The sequence below is a fragment of the Salvelinus fontinalis genome, chromosome 2 (genome assembly GCF_029448725.1).
Source record: "Salvelinus fontinalis isolate EN_2023a chromosome 2, ASM2944872v1, whole genome shotgun sequence".
In the NCBI taxonomy this organism is placed as follows: Eukaryota; Metazoa; Chordata; class Actinopteri; order Salmoniformes; family Salmonidae; genus Salvelinus; species Salvelinus fontinalis.
This window is the reverse complement of record NC_074666.1, coordinates 69,929,581-69,957,421: the sequence shown is the minus strand read 5'-3', so window position 1 is coordinate 69,957,421 and position 27,841 is coordinate 69,929,581. Positions and strand designations below refer to the sequence as shown.

The following is a 27,841-nucleotide window of genomic DNA, read 5'->3' as shown; positions in this document are numbered from 1 at the left end:
GCATTTCCACTTAACTGAAAGGGCTTCCTTTGAACTTTGCGGGCGAAGCCCTGCACAGTCCACTGTTGTTCAGTGCAAATGAATGGGAGATGCGCTTGGGGAGCAAGAAAGAGCGAGAGAGATGAAGTAAAAGAACTGCTCGTGCTGTCCGAAGAGAGCCTCGATGGATTTTCACTATCAGTGGCACTTTGAACAGAGATAAGCACAAGTTCTCGACTCGAAGTAGAGCTCAGGCTCGATCAAAGAGCATTGATCCTCAGAGCTTGGACAACAGAGAACAAAAATAACTGTAAAATCGGTCAAAAAACAAGGCCCGCAAAAGAGCCCCTTAAGAGGAAAATAAAATACACTAATATTGTGTACTTTCACTTAATTCCGAGAGAACATCTTAATGCTGTCAATAACAACTTAACAAGAGGACTAAGCGACCATAGGGAGGAACATTGTTCAGACTAAAAATTGGATTTCATTGGTGGTGAGGTTGAGAAAGGACTCTCCTCAGAATTCTGCTGTCTATCAAAATGTACCCATATAATTGGATAGAGGGCACCAGGCCTCGAATTTCCCGGTGGCAACGACGGCTATGGCCGCCGATGACCCCTTGTGTGGATGTAATGTCCCCAAAAACAATCCATGCCTTGCAGAAGAAGTGGCCATTGTGCCCTTGGGCTGAATATAATAACTATAATTCCCTTCTCCCGGCTGCTAATCGCAGTGCTCCAAAGCACCTATCACTCAGGTGGCTCACTCAGATATCTCAATTCTTATTAGCCAATGCCATCATATGATCGGTTCCTTTCCACAGGCCTAGCAGCTCCGAAGTAGGCTACAAGTGAAGACAGAAACATCGGGGATGCAACGGCACACGTCCTTATCGAATTCCAAGGTGCATCTTGAAGATGTTAGAAGAACTGTCCACATTTACTTTTTGTCAGGCAACAGGATAAGTAACGAACAGCAAAAGCACAAACCTACTGTATGTCAATCTACTATCCTCCATAGTACAAAAGTTGACCTATTCTATTGGTCAGCTTGTCATTCTGTGAGATAAATAAATAACAGACTCAACTGGGACAGTTGTGGGATGATAGATCCCAAATGAATACAACAGCTGTACATAAACTACAACTTTTAAAAGCAAATGAGGCTGCTGCTACAGATCAAAACGTTTAACTTCACATTTTGATAAACTATTAGGCTTTCTTCACATTATGAATGCAGCAATGTGCGCACGGCAGTTGTCTATAAGCGCAAATGTTCCAAAATTAAATGATTGAAAAGCGCACGGCAAATGCAAGCGGTTTCATATGGCAGATGAAAATATCCTTTAGAAATGTAGAAAGAGATAAGATCTAAAGATGGGTTGTTAATATGACTCGGATTGTGTCTTTGGCTGCTGGACAACAAAAGACAGTAGAGAACATGACAGATATTCTGGGTTCAATGGCATATGAGGAACTGTTTATAAAATAATCCTTTTACCATTCCTAAGGTCCGAACACAGAAAAATGATGACAAAAACAGTACAGTTAAAAAAAAAAAATACTTTTATGGTTTCAAAATGTTGACTGACCGCTCAGATTGCAAGATGACTGAGGTTGCAGTGCGCAACAGGCACTGGCCTTTCTCTCCTATCTGAATGAACAGTGCCTCGAGTATGTCAACAGAAGCCTTTAGATGGGGAGCGCCAATGTAGGCTTTCACCATTTAAAAACATTTAGTCCCCTATTTCAAAATCCAAAAAAATATAATTTGTCACATGCGCCAAATAGAACAGGTGTAGACCTTACAGTGAAATGCTTACTTACAAACCCTTAGACAACAATGCAGTTAAGAAAAATAAGTGCTAAAGTATTTACTCAAATAAACTGATGTAAAAAATAAATAACTTTTTTTTGGTGAAAAATAAATAATTTATGAGCAACAATAAAATAACAGTAGTGAGGCTATATACAGAGGATACCGGTACAGATTCAATGTGGGGGGCACAGATTAGTCGAGGTATTATGTACATGTAGCTAGAGGTAAGGTGACTATGCATAGATAAATAGAGAATAGCAGCAGCGTAAAAATGGGGGGGGGGTTCAATGAAAATAGTCTGAGAGGCCATTTCATTAGCTGTTCAGGAGTCTTATGGCTTGGGAGCCATAAGCCTTTTGGACCTAGACTTGGAGCTCCGGTACTGCTTGCCGTGCGGTAGCAGAGAACAGTCTATGACTAGGGTGGCTGGAGTCTTTGGCAATTTTTAGGGCCTTCCTCTGACACCGCCTGGTATAGAGGTCCTGAATGGCAGGAAGTTTGGCCCCAGTGATGTACTGGGCAGTACGCACTACCCTCTGTAGTGCCTTGCAGTCGGAGGCCGAGCAGTTGCCACACCAGGCGGTGATGCAACCAGTCAGGATGCTCTTGATAGTGCAGAGGTATAACTTTTTGAGGATCTGAGGACTCTTAGCCAAATCTTTTCAGTCTCCTGAGGGGGAATAGGCGTTGTCGTGCCCTCTTCACGACTGTCTTAGTGTGTTTCGACCATGATAGTTTGTTGGTGATGTGGACACCAAGGAACTTAAAGCTCTCAACCTGCTCCACTACAGCCTTGTCGATGAGAATGGGGGCGTGCTCAGCCCTCCTTTTTCTGTAGTCCACGATCATCTCCTTTGTCTTAATCACGTGGAGGGAGAGGTTGTTATCCTGGCACCACACTGCCAGGTCTCTGACCTCCCTATAGGCTGTCTCATCGTTGTCGGTGATCAGGCCTACCACTGTTGTGTCGTCGGAAAACTTATTGATGGTGTTGGAGTCGTGCCTGTTCATGCAGTCATGAGTGAACAGGGAGTACAGGAGGGGACTGAGCACTCACACCTTAGGGGCCCCCGTGTTAAGGATCAGCGTGGCGGATGTGTTGTTACCTACCCTTACTACCTGGGGGTGGCCCGTCAGGAAGTCCAGGATCCAGTTGCAGAAGGAGGTGTTTAGTCCCAGAGTCCTTAGCTTAGCAATGAACTTTGACTGCACTATGATGTTGAACGCTGAGCTGTAGTCAATGAACAGCATTCTCACGTAGATGTTCATTTTGTCCAGGTGTGAAAGGGCAGTGTGGCGTGCAATAGAGATTGCGTCATCTGTAGATCTGTTGGGCGGTATGCAAATTAGGGTGGGTCTGGGATAAACTGTGTTGATGTGAGCCATGACCAGCCTTTCAAAGCACTTCATGGCTACAGACGTGAGTGCCTTGGGTCGGTAGTCATTTAGGCAGTTTACCTTGGGGTTCTTGGGCACAGGGACTATAGTGGTCTGCTTGAAACATGTTTGTGTTACAGGGACAGGTTGAAAATGTCAGTGAAGACACGTCCAGGTGATCCGTCTGGCCCTGCAGCCTTGTGAATGTTGACCTGTTTAAAGGTCTTACACACATCGGCTACGGAGAGTGTGATCACACAATCGTCCGGAACAGCTGGTGCTCTCATGCATGCTTCAGTGTTGCTTGCCTCGAAGCGAGCATAGAAGTCATGTAGCTCGTCTTGTAGGCTCGTGTCACTGGGCAGCTCGTGGACGTGCCTTCCTTTGGAGTCCGTAATAGTTTGCAAGCCATGCCACATGCGACAAGCGTCGTTGCACTTATTGACGAAACCAAATCAAATGTTATTGGTCACATACACATGGTTAGCGGATGTTAATGCGAGTTTAGCGAAATGCCTGTGCTTCTAGCCAGTGACTGATGTTGTGTACTTCTCAATACCATCGGAAGAATCCCGGAACATATTCCAGTCTGTGGTCTACAGCTTATCATGAGATACTCTACCTCAGGCGAGCAAAACCTTGAGACTTCCTTAATATTAGATTTTGTGCACCAGCTGTTATTTACAAATAGACACGTACTGCCACCCCTTATCTTACCGGAGGCAGCTGTTCTATCTTCCCGATGCACGAAAAACCCAAGCAGCTGTATGTTATTCATGTCGTCGTTTAGCCACGACTCGGTGAAACACAAGATATTACAGTTTTTAATGTCCCATTGGTAGGTTCGTTTTGATCGGAAAAAATACAAAATAATTTTGTAGAAGACCACTTTCTCTTGGTAACGAGTCAGCAGGCAATTGAATGGCGTCTGTGCTTCGCTCAGAGGACGCTGGGCAGAAATACTCGGTCATCAGTTATATGAAATGGTGCCAATGTTGTACTATCACTAAGTATGATCATATTTATTTTACAGTTATAAGAAAGGTGAAATGTTTTAAGTAGTTTATCATTTGATTGTTACTATATTTAGAAAGCATTTCAAATCAGTTCAAGTCCTATTCCCATATAATTTTTCAGATTTTTATCATATTTGTACTGTGTACTTGAGCTTGTCCTTAAATGTGACTACATCTCAGCAATTTATAACTATGTTTTACCAGAAAGGTGAGATTTTAATCTTTCAGACAGTATAAGCATTACTAGGTATTGTTGATGGCCCTCTCAGTAAATAATTACTTTTGGGTACGTCTATTTAGGTGTAAATCTACATTTTGACAATTACATTTAAAAGGTTTTAAAGGTAGTGAACTTGATGGACCCTCTTGCCAACTCTAGCCTATAACTTATTTGGCAATCCAAATCTCCAAACCATTTTCATGAATCTTGAAGAAGTTAAAGACACAGATGTGTTAACGAGAGGCATAATTACCTGAGAAGAACTCGGTGATGGTGGTCGATTCCACTTCTCCTGACTGATTCTGCTCCCCACTCACTTCCTTTCCTGAGCAGAGAAAGCACACTCAACTCTAATCATGGTCCTGACATACAATATAATACACTACTAGACAGTATATCGATAAGGCTCTGGTATATATGATATAATGCATCATGTCCAGATAGTATATCGTCATTATCTTCCTAATTCAGAAGAACACAGAATCAGAACTCTGCAGGCCATAGAGTGACAGTGTCTCAGTTTGGTTAGGGAAATGGAATGTGTAGGGTCGGCTATAATATTATGGATACTAGTAATGGAATTTGAATACACTTCCCTCACAAAACAAAAAACAACCAAGCAGTACAGAGTGTAGGGAGGAACAATGGCAGACTGAAGACAGCGGAACAGAATGCCTCAAGATAAAAATGTAATATTCAATATCTGTAAATCCGACTAAATATTAGCACTTCACTCCACATACTCGTGGGCAATAAGCTTCAATCTGGATAACAACACAAAACAATGTATACGTGTAGAGACCGTCTTGCTAAAGACGATGAATGATACGTTGGGCATACTTGAACTAGTCGGTAAAGATCTAAAGGAGTTAAAGTCGAGCCTCGAGATGAGTGACGAAAAATCTACGACAATGGAGAAAGAAACAAAAAATCTAAACGCTACAGTCCATAGTATTGAAACGGATGTTAAAGAACATGTTTCTGAGAGGAGCCTTACTTGAAATACAGACTAGATCTATGAGAGAAAATATGGTACTAACGGTATTAAAGAGAATGAGGGTTTAGATCCAGAGAGTGTTACAGATTCCAGGCAATACTGTCAACAAAATCAAAAGTGTACATCTTTTCGGACAGAGAAACGAGCACCCGATTGTTGCCAGATTTGCATTCTTTAAGGATAAAAATAATGGTTAAAAACCTGGGCAAATTGCAGAACGGCGCAAAGTTCTGTACCCACTCTTCAAAGCGAATAGACTAAAAGGGAAACGTGTAGCTCTCGCAGTAGATAAACTGTACATTGATAACCAGCTGTTCTGAGACACCAAGACTACTCCATGGCTATTCTAAATAACACCAAGTTCCCATAGAGGAGTCGAATAATGGAACACCCAATACTATCCATGGTACGAATTGTAATAAAAAAAACGGAAAATAATCAAATACATAAATAGATGAAGAAATAAACCACAAATACACTATACCATTCAAGATAGGGAATGTTGTAAAATAATTTAGAGTATTTAGAAACAGATTAAAGATAGCATTAGAAGAATGGATCATTATTGAAATAATAACAATAATAATCTTCAAATATAAGGCACTGGAACACAAAAGTACTCAAAAGCCCAAAATTAAGTAGGAATCAACATAGTAGGGATAAAAACACAGCAAACAGAGGACATAGACGGCACAGTGTGGGTATGTGCGGGTGTATATGTGGGGGAGAGTTATTGTAATGGAAGATGGGGTGTGTGTTTTAGTGATTGGAAAAGTGTGGCAAGTGACTGAAAAAGGAAAATGGTTGCAAATGCCAGAGCCCCTGTGTGTCTGCGAACAGGAGTTGTGACAGTGAGAGTTTTACAGTTTGTGCAGATATGGGATACACATTTAAAAATAAATTACAAATAGTCTATTTATTTATTGTCCTATCATGATGGAACGGTCCCGAACCCTATACCCTAGACACCCATCTGAGCGACCGACACACTAAGGAGAAGTCTTTATCTGTTTTATAGGCTACTGCAAGCAGCCTATACAGAAAGATAAACGTGGTCAGAGGCCCACTAAAGCAGAATCCTCAAGAGTCTGAGCCTGCCTGGCAGTGTTGGTCCAACAAAGCCAAAGTGCCCGGGTGGGTAAGCATAATATACAAGGATTTCTCAAAGCTGCTAATGAGAACCTTGACGACCTTGTACCTAACCGGTGGGAATTCCGGTGGAAACCCCCACGCAGGTAGTGGCAGGGCTGGCAACACTAGCTGCAGTAACCCATGGGGAGGGGGTCACACTCAGACAATCAGAGAAGGGGCAAATTATTGTGACCCGAGCGGCACAAAATAATCCAAAGGTCTGACTACTCAGAGACACTTGGGAAAATGGTCACAACGGGGGACCAGCGTGTGTTTGTGTTTCAGGGGAAAGGGGTGTATCTGAGCTCCATCGGCTAGGACTTGACATTGGTTAAGCAAATCTCCCCATTCTTGCTCAAATTTGCATGCAATCTCAAACAGCTGCAACTGTATATGCATTCACACATCAAGTCTTCTGTTGAGTTGGGCTCGGGGATTGAACAACTGTTGAACATCTGAGCTTGTGGTTGTTTGTGGGGGAAGGGTGTGTATGTACCCCACATCTGTTGCTAAGGGGTAATGATGTCAGGGACAGAATAGGATGAATCACAATAATTGTTTCCCCCCAAAAATATATTTTTGTAATGCCGGTTCTGGTTATAGATAACAATCCTTCGTATGAAGTGCCTACATATTAGTGTTTGTTAATTGTGGAAATAATTTAAGATATGCACAATTTCTTTACATATATATATTTTTTAATAACAGTATACAATACAATGGAGGTGAGTGCGTTGGAAATGCTTTGGCAGTTAAACTGCTTCTGTTCTGTAGGTGGCACTGTGTGCTCTTTTTAAAGGATGGGCCCTAGGATACAGGTGGACAGGGGTGGTCTGTCAGTCACTGGGACGACAACCCGTGTGGTCTTTTTAAAGGACGGGTCTGTGATTCCTGGGATTCCTGGGAGTGCATTCTGATGAAGATCAAAGGTAAGTGAATATTTATATTGCCATTTCTGACTTCTGTTGATTCCACAACATGGCGGGTATCTGTATGGCTTGTTTTGGTCTCTGAGCGTTGTACTCAGATTATTGCATGGTGTGCTTTTTCCGTAAAGCTTTTTTGAAATCTGACAGCGGTTGCATTAAGGAAAAGTTTATCTATAATCCCATGCATAACACTTGTATCCTTTTAGCAATGTTTATTATGAGTATTTCTGTAAATTGACGTGGCCCTGCAAAATCACCGGATGTTTTGAAAGCAAAACATTACTGAACATAGCGCGCCAATGTAAACTTTGCTTCACGGTTGGGATGGTGTTCTTTGGCTTGCAAGCGTCCTCCTTTTTCCTCCAAACATAACGATGGTCATTATGGCCAAACAGTTCTATTTTTGTTTCATCAGACCAGAGGACATTTCTCCAAAAAGTACGAGCTTTGTCCCCATGTGCAGTTGCAAACCGTAGTCTGGCTTTTTTTATGGCTGTTTTGGAACAGTGGCTTCTTCCTTGCTGAGTGGCCTTTCAGGTTATGTTGATATAGGACTCGTTTTACTGTGGATATAGATACTTTTGAACCGGTTTCCTCCAGCATCTTCATAAGGTCCTTTGCTGTTGTTCTGGGATTGCTTTGCACATTTCGCACCAAAGTACATTCATCTCTAGGAGACAGAACACGTCTCCTTCCTGAGCGGTATGTGTCGCGACGGCTTGAATAATTGAATAATCTATTGGTTAAAACAGTGTTGATGACACATGGTATGGTAGTGAGTGGATATGACGAATATGATTATTATACATCCACAGGTACACCTCCATTTGACTCAAATTATGTCAATTAGCCTATCAGAAGCTTCTAAAGCCATGATATCATTTTCTGGAATTTTCCAAGCTGTTTAAAGGCACAGTCAACTTAGTGGGTGTAAACTTCTGACCCACTGGAATTATGATACAGTGAATTATAAGTGAAATAATCTGTCTGTAAACAAATGTTGGAAAAATTACTTGTGTCATGCACAAAGTAGATGTCCTAATCGACTTGCCAAAACTATAGTTGGTTAACAAGAAATTTGTGGAGTGGTTGAAAAATTTGTTTTAATGACTCCAACCAAAGTGTATGTAAACTTCATACTTTCAACTGCATGTATATATGGGGGATTTGAAATTATGCAGGCAATTTCATTGATAGAAGCCACAATCTATTTGCAATATTAAAGCTGATCCACCCCCTAAAAACAAAACAAAAACTACCAAGCACCCAGAACACTGACAAGAACAATGGAGTGTACCAAACAGCACAACACAAATTAACTTTAAAAAAAACAACATCTGTTTGAAATATCACTGATCCCCCGCCTTCTCCCTTCAAACCCTCCTACACACACACACACACACACACACCCTTCTACCCCTGCACTACACAATCATTAACATTCTAGACAGCGGGATGCCTGGCCTCTCATCTCGATGAAGAGGAGCCTCTTGTGTCTTTAATGGACGCCCGTATGAAAAATGTATCACCCCTACATCCGGCCTGCCAAGGTAATTGTCTCAAGAATTCTAATGGTAAACGAAGGGCGGCACGCTAGCTCCCGGAGTCAGGGTGATGGGCTGGTAGCATGGTGAGTGGGGTGGAACAGCAGCTTAAGTTTAAAGTGGCATTTAGCTGAGATTAATGCTGTTGATCAAACAGCGTCTGAATTGGCGTCTGAATTGCGGAGAGCCTTTTTTGAAACTGGGGCAACTTAGACGTGATAGGTCGCATGTGTCGCGATGGCTTGAATAATTGAATAATCTATTGGTTAAAACAGTGTCGATGACACATGGTATGGTAGTGAGTGGATATGACGAATATGATTATTTGCGTTTGTTCACAAGCTTTTCTAAATAAAAGACAAAGTCTATTATGTGTTTGCGATTAATTAAACAAATTAAGACATTTCATTTTTGATTCATCAAACACAACATTTTACTGCCAAGACCTCTGTAGCTGATTGAGATGTCTGGACTTGAAACGCTCCATAAAATGGGACCTCCCTGAGGAAAATCCTAAGTAAAGTACATTACAGCAGCCAAAACATTAAAGACATCTTTATAGGCACAGCTACTGATAGAGACTCTGCTCTGCAGGCATCTCCTATAACTTCTTATGGCTAGGGGTTCCGCTCGAAAACATTCCGCTGAAAAGGCAGAGTGCGAAATTCAAAAATATTATTTTGAAATATGTAACTTTCATACATTCACAAGTGCAATACACCAAATTAAAGCTCAACTTCTTATTAATCTACCCGTCGTGTCCGGTTTCAAAAAGGCTTTACAGCGAAAGCACATCATATGATTATGTTGGGTCAGAGCCTAGTCACAAAAACACATACAGCCATTTTCCAGCCAAAGAGAGGAGTCACAAAAAGCAGAAAGACATAAAATTAATCACTAACCTTTGATGATCTTCATCAGATGGCACTCATAGGACTTCATGTTACACAAATCATTTATGTTTTGTTCGATAAAGTTCATATTTATATCCAGAAATCTCAGTTTACATTGGCGCGTTATGGTCAGTAATGTTGTGCCTCGAAAACATCCGGCGAATTTTCAGAGAGCCACATCAATTTACAGAAATACTCATCATAAACTTTGATAAAAGATACAACTGTTATGCACAGAATTAAAGATATACTTCTCCTTAATGCAACCGCTGTGTCAGATTTAAAAAAACTTTACGGAAAAGCACACCATGCAATAATCTGAGTACGGCGCTCAGACACAAAAACAAGCCATACAGGTACACGCCATGTTGTGGAGTCAACAGAAGTCAGAAATAGCATTATAAATATTCACCTACCTTTGATGATCTTCATCAGAATGCACTCCCAGGAATTCCAGTTCCACAATAAATGTTTGTTTTGTTCAATAAAGTCCATAATTTATGTCCAAATACCTCCTTTTTGTTAGCACGTTCAGTTCACAATCTAAACTCACGAGGCGCGGGCAAGTCCAGGCGAAAGTTCAGACGAAAAGTTCAAAAAGTTATATAACAGTTCGTAGAAACGTGTCAAATGATGTATAGAATCAATCTTTAGGATGTTTTTAACATAAATCTTCCATAATGTTTCAACCGGAGAATTCCTTTGTCTTTAGAAATGCAATGGAATGCAGGTCGCTCTCACGGCCATGCGCCTAACCAGCTTATGGCATTCTGCCAGACACCTGGTTGAAACAGCTTTCATTCACTCCTCCTTCACAGTAGAAGCCTCAAACAAGGTTCTAAAGACTGTTGACATCTAGTCAACAGCCTTAGGAAGTGCAATATGACCCCATAGACACTGTATATTAGAAAGGCAATGAGTTGAAAAACTACAGAGCTCAGATTTCCCACTTCCTGGTTGGATATTTCTCAGGTTTTCGCCTGCCATATGCGTTCTGTTATACTCACAGATATCATTCAAACAGTTTTACAAACTTCAGAATGTTTTCTATCCAAATCTACTAATAATATGCATATATTAGTTTCTGGGCCTGAGTAGCAGGACGTTTACTCTGGGCACGCTTTTCATCCGAATGTGAAAATGCTGCCCACTATCCCAAACAGGATAAAGAAGCCATGTTTTTTTTAAAGAGAGAAAGAAAGAGAAAGCAAGAGAAATAGATAGAGAAAAATAGAGACAGAGTGAGAGAGAAAAAGAGAGAGAGAGTGAGTAAATAACAGAAGGCCCAGTAAACAGTGTGAGAGAAAATAAAGGGCGGCGTGGCGAATGACTTGCCGTGACTATCGCGCTATCCCTTACCATCCAGGTAGCTGGGGGTACCCCCCACGAGTGGCGGCCCGTCTGATCCGCTTCCAGACTCCCACTCGCCCTCGGGAAGCAGTGGCGAGACAGCCTGCGCTGAGCCTGATTTAGCCGCCACCGCAGCCACGGCTAGGGGGGCTGCAGTGTCTATGAAGACCTGGCTTCCAAAGGCTCTCTCCATCAAAGGGTAGCTGACAACCTGAAAGCCACTGAGTGGGGGGAGAAAAATAGATATAAAATAGGAAGAGGGGGAGACGGTGAGAAAAAGAGAGAAGAAATAAGGAGAAATAGGTAGAGAGAAAGGCATAGAAGGGGTAGAAAAATAGTGTGACAGAGCGAGTGAATGAAAAAGAATGAAAACAGCGAATTCGAGATATGACACATCCGTGTAATCCACACAGCTCCCAATCTCTAGACTATGCCAAGAGAACTAGAGACCATGCAATTCAAACACAGCACATCCTGCCAACCATGGGACAAAAAAAAAAGATGAACAAACATGGGCATGGCGGAAGGAGTGGAAACATGGAACTACGTTGGAATAAAGTTCCGTCATAGAGATTATACTGGAGCGGATAATGTCATTGACCTGCATAGCTCTAAAACAGGGATAGGCAACATCAAGGCTCGAGGACTACACCGAGACTTGGAAATTGAACATAGTGACGCAAAAACAAATGTGGACCGATTTGTTTGTAAAAATGTATTTGCAGTCTGGAAAAAAAAGGACAGTTATTTCAAAATACATCGGCCCATTCAAAAAATTATTATAATCAGGTTTTAGAAGTTCAAGTGTTGTTTCCCCAATTTATTTATTTTTACTAAATTGACCGCCGGCTGTATTTAAATCGGCTTTCCGGCCGCATCCACCTGTTGCCCATCCCTGCTCTTATGTGCTGATAAAGGCAGCCATCTTGGTCAGGGATACATTTTCTATTTAATTATATGATCGACATATCCTACAATGGCGTGGGGATGGGTGTTTCCTTGATGTCTTCCATCATCTTCAGCAGGCTCGCTGGAGTTGTTGACGGGGAGAGATCACAGAGTCTGATAGCAGTGGATATTTGTAAGACTCTGCCATTTTCACCTGGAAAAAGAAGAGAAATTGTACATGGTTTACAGTTCACACTTCTCAATCAAATGTAAACGTTGTATTTTTAAAAACGGCATTTTTGTGTAACAGTCAGTTTAGAATTTTCCTCAATTTACTGAATTGAAATGGAATTGACCCAATCCCCAACCCTGGTAACCGTAAAGTAAACTCTGTGATATTCCTATCTGGCGTCCATTTTGTGTCTCACCCGTTGCCTTCTCTCCCGCCTCCGTCTGCAGTTGCACTTCCACACAAAATGGAGTCTCTTGGAAGACCTCCAAGACATCTCCTCCCTCTATTACAACTTTCGAAGCGCCACCTGCCGTGGTATACAAATGGGCTTCAATGAATAATCAAGGCCATTCAGTTTTCCATGCACCACATCACCAAAGAGACTTCTTTTCAATACCACTCGACATCCAAAACCACGCTCTCATTAAAACCCCTTGATCGGAGCTACGCTAAGACAGGTCAACGTGTTAGTGTATAACAAAAGGAAACTAGCTCTCTCACTCTTTCACTCTCTCTCCCCTCACTCTCTAGTTTGAGTAAACTATTTTTCTTTCTCTCCCTCTGTTGGTTTCTCGCTCTCCCGTTCTCTCTCTCTCTCTGCCCTCAGTAGGATAGGTAATTAGCATATGTCACTGTTCTGAGTCGTCTCGAAGCGCCTGCCAGGTCCCACCTCATGAATAGATCCCCAACTACATCCCATCCCCACCCATTAGTTGGCATGCAGATCAGACGACTCCATTAACAAACCTTGTCATGACATGTCAAGGAAGTCATCACGCCACGTCATGTACACTCATGTACCGCCGCTTCAAATCTACCAAGAACAAAAACAGACGCCAAAAGTCGAAGAGCTGGGCCTGTACTCAGAAAGCATCTCGGAGTAGGAGTGCTTATCTAGGAACAGCGTTGCCTTCCCACAGTTGTGACCATAATGAACACGATTACATGGGCCTGATCCTAGATCAGCACTCTGAGACGTTATTAATATGGGCACAAGAAGTTGTGTGTGGTGCATTGCCATGCAGGACGGTACACTGGCTTAGCATTCAGTAGTGGGCAGCACTATGAAATCATAAATCTGCCATCTCCTAGTGCCAAGAAGCACTATGTGTTCTATCTACGATGGGCATTAGCATTCAACGCCGGGCGCGATGCATAGTAGTCTTATGATTGGAGATGATCACCCCTGTGTTGTGCGCCTGGTGAAAACAACGGGCAGAGAAGAGTGGTAGATCAATAACGTTGGGAGCGATGGCGCCTCGTTGACAGCAGGCATTACCGATGAAGAGTAAACAGATGCCACAATCCTCAGAATCCTAATCAGAGCAATTTACAACCTTGTCAGCTCAGCGCTGGTTCAAATGAATCAGGTGTAAGTAGCCTGTCTCCTCCAACATGTGCATGTTTGCATGTACTCATGCACAGGAAATCCCCCCGATGGGAGTGATCCCCCCACCTTCACTCCACACCTGCCTCACCCTGGGCAGCAGCAGCCTGCCAAGGAGAGGAGACGTCAGGCCTGCTTGGAAAAAAACGGCTACCTAGAGCTGGTCTGAGCAGTTGGCTGGATATGCCCTCACCGGCTAGAACTTAATAATGCTGATCAGTTTTGGTTCTGCCCACTTTACTGCTGTCCGGTTAGAACGTGATGTTGAGGCCCATTACTGTAACTTGGTCACCACCACACACACTGCTGGTTCCATTTGAAGATGTTTTATATGCATGGTGTGTGGTGGTGACCAAGTTACAGTAATGGGCCTCAACATTGCGTTCTAACAGGGAAAGGCAGAGTAAAACAATCATTAGGCTCCATTTCTAAGAGACTACCGAGATAAATATACATCATGCAATAGTAAATGTGGACTCTACATAATTAAGAATGCAATAACAATATGTGCAAACAGAAAGTATGATGCTCTAACAAGGCCTGCTATAGTGTAACATATTCACACATCAGCAATGTAAACTTATTGCCAGTGAGGGGGAGAGAACTGAGCCTAGGGTTATTAAGATTTATGGTTCTTGCTCAGGCCTGGCAACAGATTTTATCTGATGGCTTGGCTACTGCACATGTTCTAGAGCACGAGAGCAGGCTGGATACAGTCGGAAAGCTACAGACATTATGCAACAACAGCCTGCTAACAGTACCATAAAAAAAACGATAGAAATCACTGAGGTAGCATGTGATATCGACACTACAAATATAACAGTTAAATGGCCACACTCAACACAGGTAGCAATGCAGTAGGCAAATGATAATATGGAAATACAAAAGGCATGCATGAACAAACAATAAATAAACCTAACAACTCGGCCTAATCCTGCTAGGGTCAGACATTGCACACACCAATATACATATATACACTAGATGACCAAATGTATGTGGACACCTGCTCGTTGAACATCTCATTCCAAAATCATGGCCATTAATATGGAGTTGGTCCCCCTTTTGCTGCTATAACAGCCTGATAATAAATAGTCCCCACTAGCTGGCCTCCGCCCAGTACCCTGCCCTGAAATTGAGTCACTGTTACTAGGCAGCTATCACCCGGCACCTTAGAGACTGCTGCCCTACATAGTCATTGAACACTGGTCACTTTAACAATGTTTACATACTGTTTAACCCACTGCATACAGTGGCAAGAAAAGTATGTGAACCCTTTGGAAATACCTGGATTTCTGCATAAATTGGTCCTAAAATTTGATCTGATCTTCATCTAGATCACAACAATAGACACAAACAATTTTACGTTTTCACGTCTTTATTGAACACGCCGTGTAAACATTCACAGTGCAGGGTGGGAAAAGTATGTGAACCCTTGGATTTAATAACTGGTTGACCCTCCTTTGGCAGCAATAACCTCAACCAAATGTTTTCTGTAGATACGGATCAGACCTGCACAACGTTCAGGAGGAATTTTGGACAATTCCTCTTTACAAAACTGTTTCAGTTCAGCAATATTCTTGGGATGTCTGGTGTGAACTATTCTCTTGAGGTCATGCCACAGCATCTCAAAATTGTGTTGAAGTCAGGACTCTGACCGGGCCAATTCAGAAGGCGTATTTTCTTCTGTTGAAGCCATTCTGTTGTTGATTTACTTCTGCGTTTTGGGTTGTTGTCCTGTTGCATCACCCAACTTCTGCTGAGGTTCTATTGGCGGACAGATAGCCTAACATTCTCCTGCAAACAGTCTTGATAAACTTGGGAATACATTTTTCCGTTGATTAGAGCAAGCTGTCCAGGCCCTGAGGAAGCAAAGCAGCCCCAAACCATGATGCTCCCTCCACCATACTTTACAGTTGGGATGAGGTTTTGATGTTGGTGTGCTGTGCCTTTTTTTCTCCACACATAGTGTTGTGTGTTCCTTCCAAACAACTCAACTGTAGTTTCATATGTCCACAGAATATTTTGCCAGTAGCGCTGTGGAACATCCAGGTGCACTTTTGCAAACTTCAACATGCAGAAATGCTTTTTTATGGACACCAGTGGCATCTTCTGTGGTGTCCTCCCATGAACACCATTCTTGTTTAGTGTGTTACGTATTGTAGACCCGTCAACAGAGATGTTAGCATCTTCCAGAGATTTCTGTAAGTCTTTAACTGACACTCTAGGATTCTTCTTAACCTCATTGAGCATTCTGCGCTGTGCTCTTGCAGTCATCTTTGCAGGATGGCCACTACTAGGGAGAGTAGCAACAGTGCTGAACTTTCTCCATTTATAGACAATTTGTCTTACTGTGGACTGATGAACATCAAGGCTTTTAGAGATACTTTTGTAACCCTTTCCAGCTTTATGCAAGTCAACCATTCTTAACCTCAGGTCTTCTGAGATCTCCTTTGTTTGAGGTATGGTTCACATCAGGCAATGCTTCTTGTGAATAGCAAACTCAAATTTTGTGAGTGTTTTTATATAGGGCAAGGCAGCTCTAACCAACATCTCCAATCTCATCTCATTGATTGGACTCCAGGCTCCATTTAACTTTTGGAGAAGTCATTAGCCTAGGGTTTCACAAACTTTTTCCAACCTACACGGTGAATGTTTAAATTAAGTATTCAATATAGACAAGGAAAATACAATAATTTGTGTTATTAGTATAAGCACACTGTTTGTCTATTGTTGTGACTTAAAGGAAGATCAGATCACATTTTATGACCAATTTATGTAGAAATCCAGGTAATTCTTAATTAAAGGGTTCACATTCTTTTTCTTGCCACTGTATGTATATACTGTATTCTAGTCACACCTTTTCTATTCATATACAGTCCATAATGTCTATCATATACTATTTATATTCCGGCCTCTAACATTGATTATTCTAATATTTCTATATTTCTTAATTCCTTTCGTTTTATTTTGGGATTTGCGTGAATTGTTTTGTATTGTCGGGTATTACTGCACTGTTGGAGCTATGAACACCCGCGATAACATCTGCAAAATTTGTGTACGTAACCTGACAGGGACAACTGACTCTGGACCTGACAGGGACAACTGACTCTGGACCTGACAGGGACAACTGACTCTGGACCTGACAGGGACAACTGACTCTGGACCTGACAGGGACAACTGACTCTGGACCTGACAGGGACAACTGACTCTGGACCTGACAGGGAGAACGACTGAGAGGAACTGGTAACTCTGAACCTAGCCGGGCAGGACCCTGATGACCCATCTGAGCTAGGGTCTGAGGGCCGATTAGTGTTGGCGACAGCAGACCAACAGTTGTACAGCTGGAGACTGAGGACCTAGTGCTAGGGACTAAGGGTAGATGATAGACTGGGCCTACCAGGAAGGCAAGGAACTTAAACCTACAGCAGGGGCAGGATACACTGGACCTACTTGAGGGGCAAGACATTCAAAGCCTGGACACTTTACACCTGGCAGGAAGGCAGGAACTGAAAATCAGGGCTTGAACTATCACAGTGAATGCAGGCGGGGATGGAGAGGCCCCAACGTCCTGACAGCACTTGAAATCTGTAGTAGATGCAGGCTGTGGCTCCATCCTAGGAGCAGGTGAATAATCCACCACTGGCTTCGTGGTTGAACGTTCCAGGACAGCAGAAAGTCGAACCTTGGGCACCCGAGCGTCTGCCTCAACTAGCAGGGGATCCCACCTGGGAGGAGAGGATGACTCCGCAAATGGCAACTTGAATGGACCCCATGGCAGCAACTGCGTGTGGCTCCACTATTGGAGCTGGGGCATCCTTAAATATGGCTAGTAAGGCTCTAGCTGAGTGGGGTGCAGATCTCGATGTGGTGGACTGTGTTGTCATCTGATGGGGAGCTGGGCCGCTCTGGAGAGCAGAAGCGGACCCGGCTCTCTGGTGGCTCATGCCCGGGGTGGCAGCAGCTCCCGATGTTCTGGTAGATATGGAGTATGCTCCAACCGGGAGGGCCTGGAGTGCCGTCAATCTGGTGAGTAGCTAGGCTACCTTGGGATATAGTGGAAGTCCCAACAGTACCGTGGAGATGGTGAACGCTCAGGCCGGGGGCCCCGGTGTAGTGTTTCTCAGGGGAGTAGCCTAGCCGACTCAGGGAGTAGAGGCGGTGATGGTGCTCCCGTGGCGTTGACGATGGTTCTAAGCAGGGGGGGGGGGGGGGGGCAGAGCGGTGGTAGTCAGGAGATTAGTGGCGGTGCTCCCGGGGTGGTGACTCTGACTGGGAGGTCCTAGACAATGCGCGCCTGATCTCTTCCCTCTCAAAGAGCAGCTCCTCATAGTCTCTCTGCATCTCGCAACAGGAGAGGGTGTGATCACTCCACTCAATGATCACTGAGGAGGCCTGATGCAGGGCTTGTAGTATCTTGGATGAAAGAGAGGTGAGAGGCCTCGAAGGGGTGAATGAGGCCTCGCAGTTCATCTGGTGCGTGACGGCGTCTTGTGGCAGTGTGGGCTGAGGTGGGTGGTGACAGGTGTCTCGTGGTGAGACGCACAAAGTCCTCGTCGGGGTACCTCAACATCAAAATCATAGCAGGTCAGAATCAGGCTATATGAAGGACCATGAAAAACACAGTTGGATGCTAAATCAGGCTCGAAGGACCATGAAAAATGGCTAGCTGGAGCTCGTCTTAGCGGTCAGCTGTGAATGCCCTCACCCACTAGTACACTTGAACTGATTCACTAAAATCTGCCCACTATAGTGCTGTCCAGTTAGAACGTGATGTTGAGGCCCCTTACTGTAACTTGGTCACCACCACACACACACTCACGCGTGGACACAGGTAGCAATGCAGTCGGCTAATGATAATATGGCAATACAAAAGGCATACATGAACAAACAAGAGGGCCAGCCTTTTTTTACAATGCTTAAGTACCAGATCCCTACCTGCCTGCTTCCCAGAGGAGGAATACCATTTCCTCTCAGCCCCAGAGGACGTGGGCGGAGAGGAGCGGAGCGTGTGTAGTTTGGCTGGATTTTCCAAAAATTGGAGCTTTGGCCTTCTCTCTCGCTCCAATTTCGCTCAGCCACCAGCTTTGGTCATGCTTGGCCCAGCATTTTCCATTTCCTTCATCATTGTTCTTTTAATTATGCCTATTCTGATGTATTTATTTAGCCTACCACACCATTAATGCGCAGAGATGTTGATATGAATCGACCAAGAAATAGGTCAAACAGCCTATGGACCTGAGCCCTAGGACCACATGTCAGGACTACCGGGCATGATGACTCCTTGCTGTCCCCAGTCCACCTGGCCTTGCTGCTATTCCAGTTTCAACTGTTCTGCCTGCAGTTATGGAACCCCTACCTGTCCCAGACCTGCTGTTTTCAAATCTTAATGATCGGCTATGAAAAGCCAACTGACATTTATTCCTGATTATTATTTGACCATGCTTGTCACTTATGAACATTTTGAACATCTTGGCCATGTTCTGTTATAATCTCCACCCGGCACAGCCAGAAGAGGACTGGCCACCCCTCATAGCCTGGTTCCTCTCTAGGTTTCTTCCTAGGTTTTGGCCTTTCTAGGGAGTTTTTCCTAGCCACCGTGCTTCTACACCTGCATTGCTTGCTGTTTGGGGTTTTAGGCTGGGTTTCTGTACAGTACTTCGAGATATTAGCTGATGTACGAAGGGCTATATAAAATAAACTTGATTTGATTTGATGTAATTGATAGCAAGACAATGAATGAGTGCATTCCGCAGCTCCAGAAATGTATAAAAGAAGAGGAGTCTAAGTTTGTAACAGTGCTAAAGTTGTCTATAAACACAACAGAGCCACAGTGACAACTGAATTAGCTGATCATTAATAGATTAGAGAAAAAGCAAGTAGTTGTTGAAATGTTTAAGCACAATATGTTTATTGTTGTGACTTAGATGAAGATCAGATACATTTTGATGTCCAATTTATGCAGAAATCCAAGTAATTACAAAGGTTTTACATACCTTTTCTTGCCACTGTAGCAATGCTCTCTTGGGTAAATAAATGAAACAAGATCCAGTTAAGCTTCTTACGATAGTCTACTTCAAAACCAACTGGTACATGATATCTTTTTTATTTTTTATTTGGAGTGACACTTTTTTTTCCTGTGAGTGATGATTGATTTTTTGGCAGAGCAGGAGAAAGGCCGTTGAGCCCGTAGCGGTGTGCAAAGACCGCTCCATAAACGATGAGTGGGTTTTCCTACCGTGCAACTTCATCTCACATGCTCTGCTCCCCCCTAAGCCTCAACCCCCATCCTCCTCATACACCACCCCCCTCTCCTAGTCCCAGTCCAACCCCTGTCCGGGTCTTGCAACTAGCCCAACACCGACCAGAGGGGGATCAACCTGTGGATGTCTGCAGCAGGCAGGACTATGGAATGTCTTAAAACAGCCCCCCCTCCCCCGCTGCTAGTAGGCACACTCATCCCTCCCGAAGGACCATCAATAATGCAATACGAATCCCTCCCTCCCTTGTCCCTTCCCTGTGTGATTTATACGCTACTAGGGTCCCGGATAGCGGCCGGCCTGTCCCGCTTAATATTTCCCCACCTCAACCATGAGTCATCCAGCCAGTCAGTCATCCAGCCAGCCAGTTAACCACTCAGCCAGTTAATTAGCCAGAAATTCAGCCTGCCAGCCAGAGAAAAAAGACAAAGGGCTGAGCCTAACTAGACGTATTACTGTATACATTCTTGTTGTGTGTTTCCGGAGGGTCGCTTCGAAGTCATTCATAATGACAAAGTATTTTCTACATTATGTATTTATAGCTAAACTTTCTGTAACGTTCCGCCCTCCTAAATAAGCCTCAGGTTCGACCTGTGACAACGACAATGTGATCCACTCCACAGTCTGAGTGGTGTGTAATATGGTGGTTTGTGAAATGGCTGAGGACAGAGTAACCATTAGGAGGACGCTTTATTTATTGTACGAATTCTAAGTACGAATATGAAGGATGCAGAGCGTCGAGATGTAACAATGGTATAGTTATAGTTGTCATTGAAAAACCAATCAGGAGACGCACATCATGGACGCTCCTTCGATTTTTCTGGATGAAAAAAGGCATAGACTGATCATAATTCAAGGCCAAAAAACAGCTAAATCAATGACCTACTCAGTCTACTATACAAGGTGCAGTGTATGTTAGACAGGCTCGTGTCTGTCATGTACGGGATAGGTTAGCCTAGGTAGGTAACATACTGTTCCTGCTTTGTCACTGGCTATCACAAATGGCACCCCATTCCCTATATAGTGCACTACTTTTCACCAGAGCCCGCACTAAATACAACAGCCGAAAATCTGGTGTTTCGATTTCAAACGGTTTTGTTATATTTCAATCCTTTGTGATGTACAGTGAACAAAAACATAAATGCAACATGTAAAGTGTTGGTCCCATGCTTATTTCTCTCAAATGTTGTGCACACATTTGTTTACATTACTGTTCGTGAGCATTTCTCCTTTCCCAAGATAATCCATCCACATGACAGGTTTGGTATATCAAGAAGCTGATTAAACCTTGTGCTGGGGACAATAAAAGGCCACTAAAATGTGCAGTTTTGTCACAGCACAATGCCAAGATGTCTCAAGCTTTGATGGATTGTGCAATTGGCATGCTGACTGCAGGAATGTCCACCAGAGCTGTTTCTAAAGATTGTAATTTTCCATTTCCATTTCTAAGCCGCTCCAATGTCGTTTTAGAGAATTTAACATTACGTCCAACTGGCCTCACAACCCCAGATGCACATGTAACCCAGTCCAGGACCTCCGCAAACCAGCTTCTTCACCTGCGGGACCATCTGACACCAGCCACCCGGACAGTTGATATAACTGTGGGTTTGCACAACCGAAGAATTTATGCACAAACTGCTAGAAACCGTCTCAGGGAAGCTCATCTGCATGCTCGTCATCCTCACCAGGGTCTTGACCTGACTGCAGTTCGGTGTCGTAACCGACTTCAATGGGGAAGTGCTCACCTTCGACGATCACTGGTACGCTGGAGAAGTGTGCTCTTCATGGATGAATCCCGGTTTCAACTGTACCGGGCAGATGGTACCGGGCAGATGGCCTGCCCATACTATAACCCTGACACCACCATAGCGCAGGCACTCTGTTCACAACGTTCACATCAGCAAACCGCTCGCCTACACGGCACCATATAGTTGCCGTGTAGGCGAGCGGTTTGCTGATGCGAACGTAGTGAACAGAGTGCCTGCCCTATGGTGGTGTCAGGGTTATAGTATGGGCAGGCATAGGCTATGGATAACGAACACAATAGCATTTAATCAATGGCAATTTGAATGCAGCGATACCGTGACGAGGTCCTGAGCTCATTGTCGTGCCATTCATCCGTTCACCATCACCTCATGTTTCAGCATGATAATGCACGTCGCAAGGATCTGTCCCAGTTCTTCCATGGCCTGCATTCTCAGACAGGACACCCATTGAGCATGTTTGGGATGCTCTGGATCAACGTGTACGACAGCGTGTTCAAGGTTACGCCAATTTTCAGCAACTTTGCACAGCCATTGAAGAGGAGTGAGACAACATTCCACAATCAACAGCCTGATCAACTCTATGCGAAAGAGATGTGTTGTGTCCAAGATAATTGTGTAGTCTAGAGTAATTGTCGAGGTTACCTAGCCAGTTAGAGGTTACCTAGCCAGCTACACTTTCAAACAAAGTCAACAACGCAGCCACTGCTAGCTAGCCTATTTCACCAGCCAGCAGTACTATATCATTTTAGTCAATAAGATTTTTTGCAACGTAAGCTTAACTTTCTGAACATTCGAAACGTGTAGTCCACTTGTCATTCCAATCTCCTTTGCATTAGCGTAGCCTCTTCTGTAGCCTGTCAACTATGTGTCTGTCTATCCCTGTTCTCTCCTCTCTGCACAGACCATGCAAACGCTTCACACCGCGTGGCCGCTGCTACTCTAACCTGGTGGTCCCAGCGCGCACGACCCACGTGGAGTTCCAGGTCTCAGGCAGCCTCTGGAACTGCCGATCTGCGGCCAACAAGGCAGAGTTCATCTCAGCCTATGCTTCCCTCCAGTCCCTCGACTTCTTGGCACTGACGGAAACATGGATTACCACTGATAACACTGCTACTCCTACTGCTCTCTCCTCGTCTGCCCACGTGTTCTCGCACACCCCGAGAGCTTCTGGTCAGCGGGGTGGTGGCACTGGGATCCTCATCTCTCCCAAGTGGACATTCTCTCTTTCTCCCCTGACCCATCTGTCTATCGCCTCCTTTGAATTCCATGCTGTCACAGTTACCAGCCCTTTCAAGCTTAACATCCTTATCATTTATCGCCCTCCAGGTTCCCTTGGAGAGTTCATCAATGAGCTTGACGCCCTGATAAGTTCCTTTCCTGAGGATGGCTCACCTCTCACAGTTCTGGGTGACTTTAACCTCCCCACGTCTACCTTTGACTCATTCCTCTCTGCCTCCTTCTTTCCACTCCTCTCCTCTTTTGACCTCACCCTCTCACCTTCCCCCCCTACTCACAAGGCAGGCAATACGCTTGACCTCATCTTTACTAGATGCTCTTCTTCCACTAATCTCATTGCAACTCCCCTCCAAGTCTCCGACCACTACCTTGTATCCTTTTCCCTCTCGCTCTCATCCAACACTTCCCACACTGCCCCTACTCGGATGGTATCGCGCCGTCCCAACCTTCGCTCTCTCTCCCCCGCTACTCTCTCCTCTTCCATCCTATCATCTCTTCCCTCTGCTCAAACCTTCTCCAACCTATCTCCTGATTCTGCCTCCTCAACCCTCCTCTCCTCCCTTTCTGCATCCTTTGACTCTCTATGTCCCCTATCCTCCAGGCCAGCTCGGTCCTCCCCTCCTGCTCCGTGGCTCAACGACTCATTGCGAGCTCACAGAACAGGGCTCCGGGCAGCCGAGCGGAAATGGAGGAAAACTCGCCTCCCTGCGGACCTGGCATCCTTTCACTCCCTCCTCTCTACATTCTCCTCTTCTGTCTCTGCTGCTAAAGCCAATTTCTACCACTCTAAATTCCAAGCATCTGCCTCTAACCCTAGGAAGCTCTTTGCCACCTTCTCCTCCCTCCTGAATCGTCCTCCCCCTCCTCCCCCCTCCTCCCTCTCTGCTGATGACTTCGTCAACCATTTTGAAAAGAAGGTCGACGACATCCGATCCTCGTTTGCTAAGTCAAACGACACCGCTGGTTCTGCTTACACTGCCCTACCCTGTGCTTTGACCTCTTTCTCCCCTCTCTCTCCAGATGAAATCTCGCGTCTTGTGACGGCCGGCCGCCCAACAACCTGCCCGCTTGACCCTATCCCCTCCTCTCTTCTCCAGACCATTTCCGGAGACCTTCTCCCTTACCTCACCTCGCTCATCAACTCATCCTTGACCGCTGGCTACGTCCCTTCCGTCTTCAAGAGAGCGAGAGTTGCACCCCTTCTGAAAAAACCTACACTCGATCCCTCCGATGTCAACAACTACAGACCAGTATCCCTTCTTTCTTTTCTCTCCAAAACTCTTGAACGTGCCGTCCTTGGCCAGCTCTCCTGCTATCTCTCTCAGAATGATCTTCTTGATCCAAATCAGTCAGGTTTCAAGACTAGTCATTCAACTGAGACTGCTCTTCTCTGTGTCACGGAGGCGCTCCGCACTGCTAAAGCTAACTCTCTCTCCTCTGCTCTCATCCTTCTAGACCTATCGGCTGCCTTTGATACTGTGAACCATCAGATCCTCCTCTCCACCCTCTCCGAGCTGGGCATCTCCGGCGCGGCCCACGCTTGGATTGCGTCCTACCTGACAGGTCGCTCCTACCAGGTGGCGTGGCGAGAATCTGTCTCCGCACCACGTGCTCTCACCACTGGTGTCCCCCAGGGCTCTGTTCTAGGCCCTCTCCTATTCTCGCTATACACCAAGTCACTTGGCTCTGTCATATCCTCACATGGTCTCTCCTATCATTGCTATGCAGACGACACACAATTAATCTTCTCCTTTCCCCCCTCTGATAACCAGGTGGTGAATCGCATCTCTGCATGTCTGGCAGACATTTCAGTGTGGATGACGGATCACCACCTCAAGCTGAACCTCGGCAAGACGGAGCTGCTCTTCCTCCCGGGGAAGGACTGCCCGTTCCATGATCTCGCCATCACGGTTGACAACTCCATTGTGTCCTCCTCCCAGAGTGCTAAGAACCTTGGCGTGATCCTGGACAACACCCTGTCGTTCTCAACTAACATCAAGGCGGTGACCCGTTCCTGTAGGTTCATGCTCTACAACATTCGCAGAGTACGACCCTCCCTCACGCAGGAAGCGGCGCAGGTCCTAATCCAGGCACTTGTCATCTCCCGTCTGGATTACTGCAACTCGCTGTTGGCTGGGCTCCCTGCCTGTGCCATTAAACCCCTACAACTCATCCAGAACGCCGCAGCCCGTCTGGTGTTCAACTTTCCCAAGTTCTCTCACGTCACCCCGCTCCTCCGCTCTCTCCACTGGCTTCCAGTTGAAGCTCGCATCCGCTACAAGACCATGGTGCTTGCCTACGGAGCTGTGAGGGGAACGGCACCTCCGTACCTTCAGGCTCTGATCAGGCCCTACACCCAAACAAGGGCACTGCGTTCATCCACCTCTGGCCTGCTCGCCTCCCTACCTCTGAGGAAGTACAGTTCCCGCTCAGCCCAGTCAAAACTGTTCGCTGCTCTGGCACCCCAATGGTGGAACAAACTCCCTCACGACGCCAGGTCAGCGGAGTCAATCACCACCTTCCGGAGACACCTGAAACCCCACCTCTTTAAGGAATACCTAGGATAGGATAAAGTAATCCTTCTAACCCCCCCCCCCCCCCCCCCCTTAAAAGAGTTAGATGCACTATTGTAAAGTGGTTGTTCCACTGGATATCATAAGGTGAATGCACCAATTTGTAAGTCGCTCTGGATAAGAGCGTCTGCTAAATGACTTAAATGTAAATGTTAAATGTTGTGCTGCATGAGGCAAATGGTGGTCACACCAGATACTGACTGGTTTTCCGATCCACACCCCTACCTTTTTTTTTTAAGATATCTGTGACTAACAGATGCATATCTCTATTCCCAGTCATATGAAATCCATTGATAAGGGCCTAATGAATCTATTTCAATTGACTGATTTCCTTGTATGAACTGTAAGCCTTTGAAATTGTTGCGTTTATATTTTTGTTCAGTGTATATTAAGTGTAATATTGGGATGCAAACTCAAAATTGAATACACTCTATATCTGAGAGGGTACAGATGTCTTTTTTTTTAAGCCCATAACCATGTGTGTGAGGTGTATACTTTTGATTCAAAGTAGATTTGTTTAAGACTACCAAGAAACACTGTGTGACCCTGATTTAGCACACTGCAGTAAAAGGTTAAAATTGCATCACAAATGGCACCCTATGCCCTTTTCAGTGCACTACTTTTGACCAGGGCCCATAGTGTTATTGTCAAAAGTAGTGCACTAAATAGGGAATAGGGTATAATCTGGGATGCAGTCCACTGTCTTCTTGGACTGGGCCAGAGCCATTAGTCTAGTCTTGTTAAAAGGCCAATAAGCTTACGCACATTTTATCCTTACAGATCTATTAGATGGGCCTTTAGGGGTAGAGTCTAGGGGTTGATTTGGGACTTGGCAAACCGCCTGACACTCAGGCTGTGTGTGTGAAGTTGCGTGCATATGTTCGTAGGTACAGTATATTGCAGTCCTACTTACCTAGCGGTCTGCCGTTTGTCCACACCCCCTCATAGATAATCCCAGAACAGTGGATCATGGTCCCCTGGCCGTTGAAGAGGTTATTACGCCATTGGCCCTTTAAAGGAGATTTTATTTTAGGTTTGAGGCATTATATTTATACTACTGTACTATTCTTAGTGTACAACTTGTTAAGAAACAAAGAAGACATGTACATCAGGAGACGCTGAAAGCCATACTTCTGAGATAAGAGGGGAGGAGTGTGTGTGTGCATGCATGCATGTATGCGTGTGAGTGTGTGTGTGTGTTTGAGAGAGAGAGAGACAGAGGGGGGAGAGTGAGTGAGAGAGAAAGAAAGAAAGTAAGAGCGAGAGAGAGAGAGGGGAAAGGGAGACAGAGAAAGAGACTGTCAAAGTCAAACATATTCAGGGGGATCAATGCACAGACTTTGCCTGGCAGATCCAAGGGAGCTCCAGACTCAAAGCTCTCGAACACTACTTCAAAGTGGTGACACGTCCATTAGAATTTCTAATTCTGATCGCATCGACAGGCCTAAGGCTATGGCACAGGCAGAAATGCGCAGAGAAAAACTAGGCCACTGCTCAGTGAGAGAGGGAAACAGAGACTACCATGGGTATTCTACAGTATGCACCGTTTCCTTTAACTAATCTAAAGAAAAGAGTCACGATTTACATCAATCATAACCTTTGAATGTCTTGAGGCCTTGAGAGGTGGTGTAGATAGAAAGTTGTACAACAGGATACAGTACAGTAAAGAAATAAAGCTTTAATTGCTGCTGGACCATGTTCAGTGGGAATTCTGATGACCTACAGTACCAAGGGGAAGAACTGGAGGTTTGACTGCAACCTTGCAATTTTAACGTTTGCGTCTTTTGGACAACCGTCACATATATCAATGAGTTCATGTTGGTGAACTACGTTGATCGTTATCTTTCCAAATGAAAAATGATCTTCACCCCTATGCTTTCAGTTGACAGCATATAAGGCTAGATCATTTCAAAGCAGATAATATTTCCACATTCATAATCATCAATAATACGACTTTTAATGTCCTAGGTGAAATCGACTGGGATTATGGCTTCATCTGCTTAGGCAATCTCTCTCTCTTCCTCTCTGGTTGGAAGCTTAGTGCAGCTGTCAAGAAGCTGTGTGGTGAATAGTCAATACTTGTCTTTCCTGGGTCTCTACCCCCTGGCTCCCCATAGCCACAGCCTGCTGCCAGTTCTAAATCAATGAGTCCTGCAACTCATTACAAAGTTCAAGTTCAGGTCACAGAGGAGAGATATGTTTCCTTTAGATTTTAATAGAAACACTGGATCGAGGGTTAGGTGGG

The 27,841-nt window shown here is 44.6% G+C and overlaps 1 protein-coding gene across 1 annotated transcript in view; it reads right to left on the bottom strand.

Annotated features, from left to right (window-relative positions):
* Positions 1–27,841, bottom strand: part of LOC129824415 (MORN repeat-containing protein 1-like) — an 85,382-nt gene that overhangs the window by 45,760 nt on the left and 11,781 nt on the right. The window contains exons 7-11 of the mRNA XM_055884052.1: positions 26,510–26,606; positions 12,574–12,684; positions 12,233–12,359; positions 11,267–11,478; positions 4,667–4,738 (exon numbers count right to left, since the gene is read on the bottom strand). Coding sequence (XP_055740027.1) covers positions 4,667–4,738; positions 11,267–11,478; positions 12,233–12,359; positions 12,574–12,684; positions 26,510–26,606 — 619 coding nt within the window. The remainder of the gene's footprint in view (positions 1–4,666; positions 4,739–11,266; positions 11,479–12,232; positions 12,360–12,573; positions 12,685–26,509; positions 26,607–27,841) is intronic.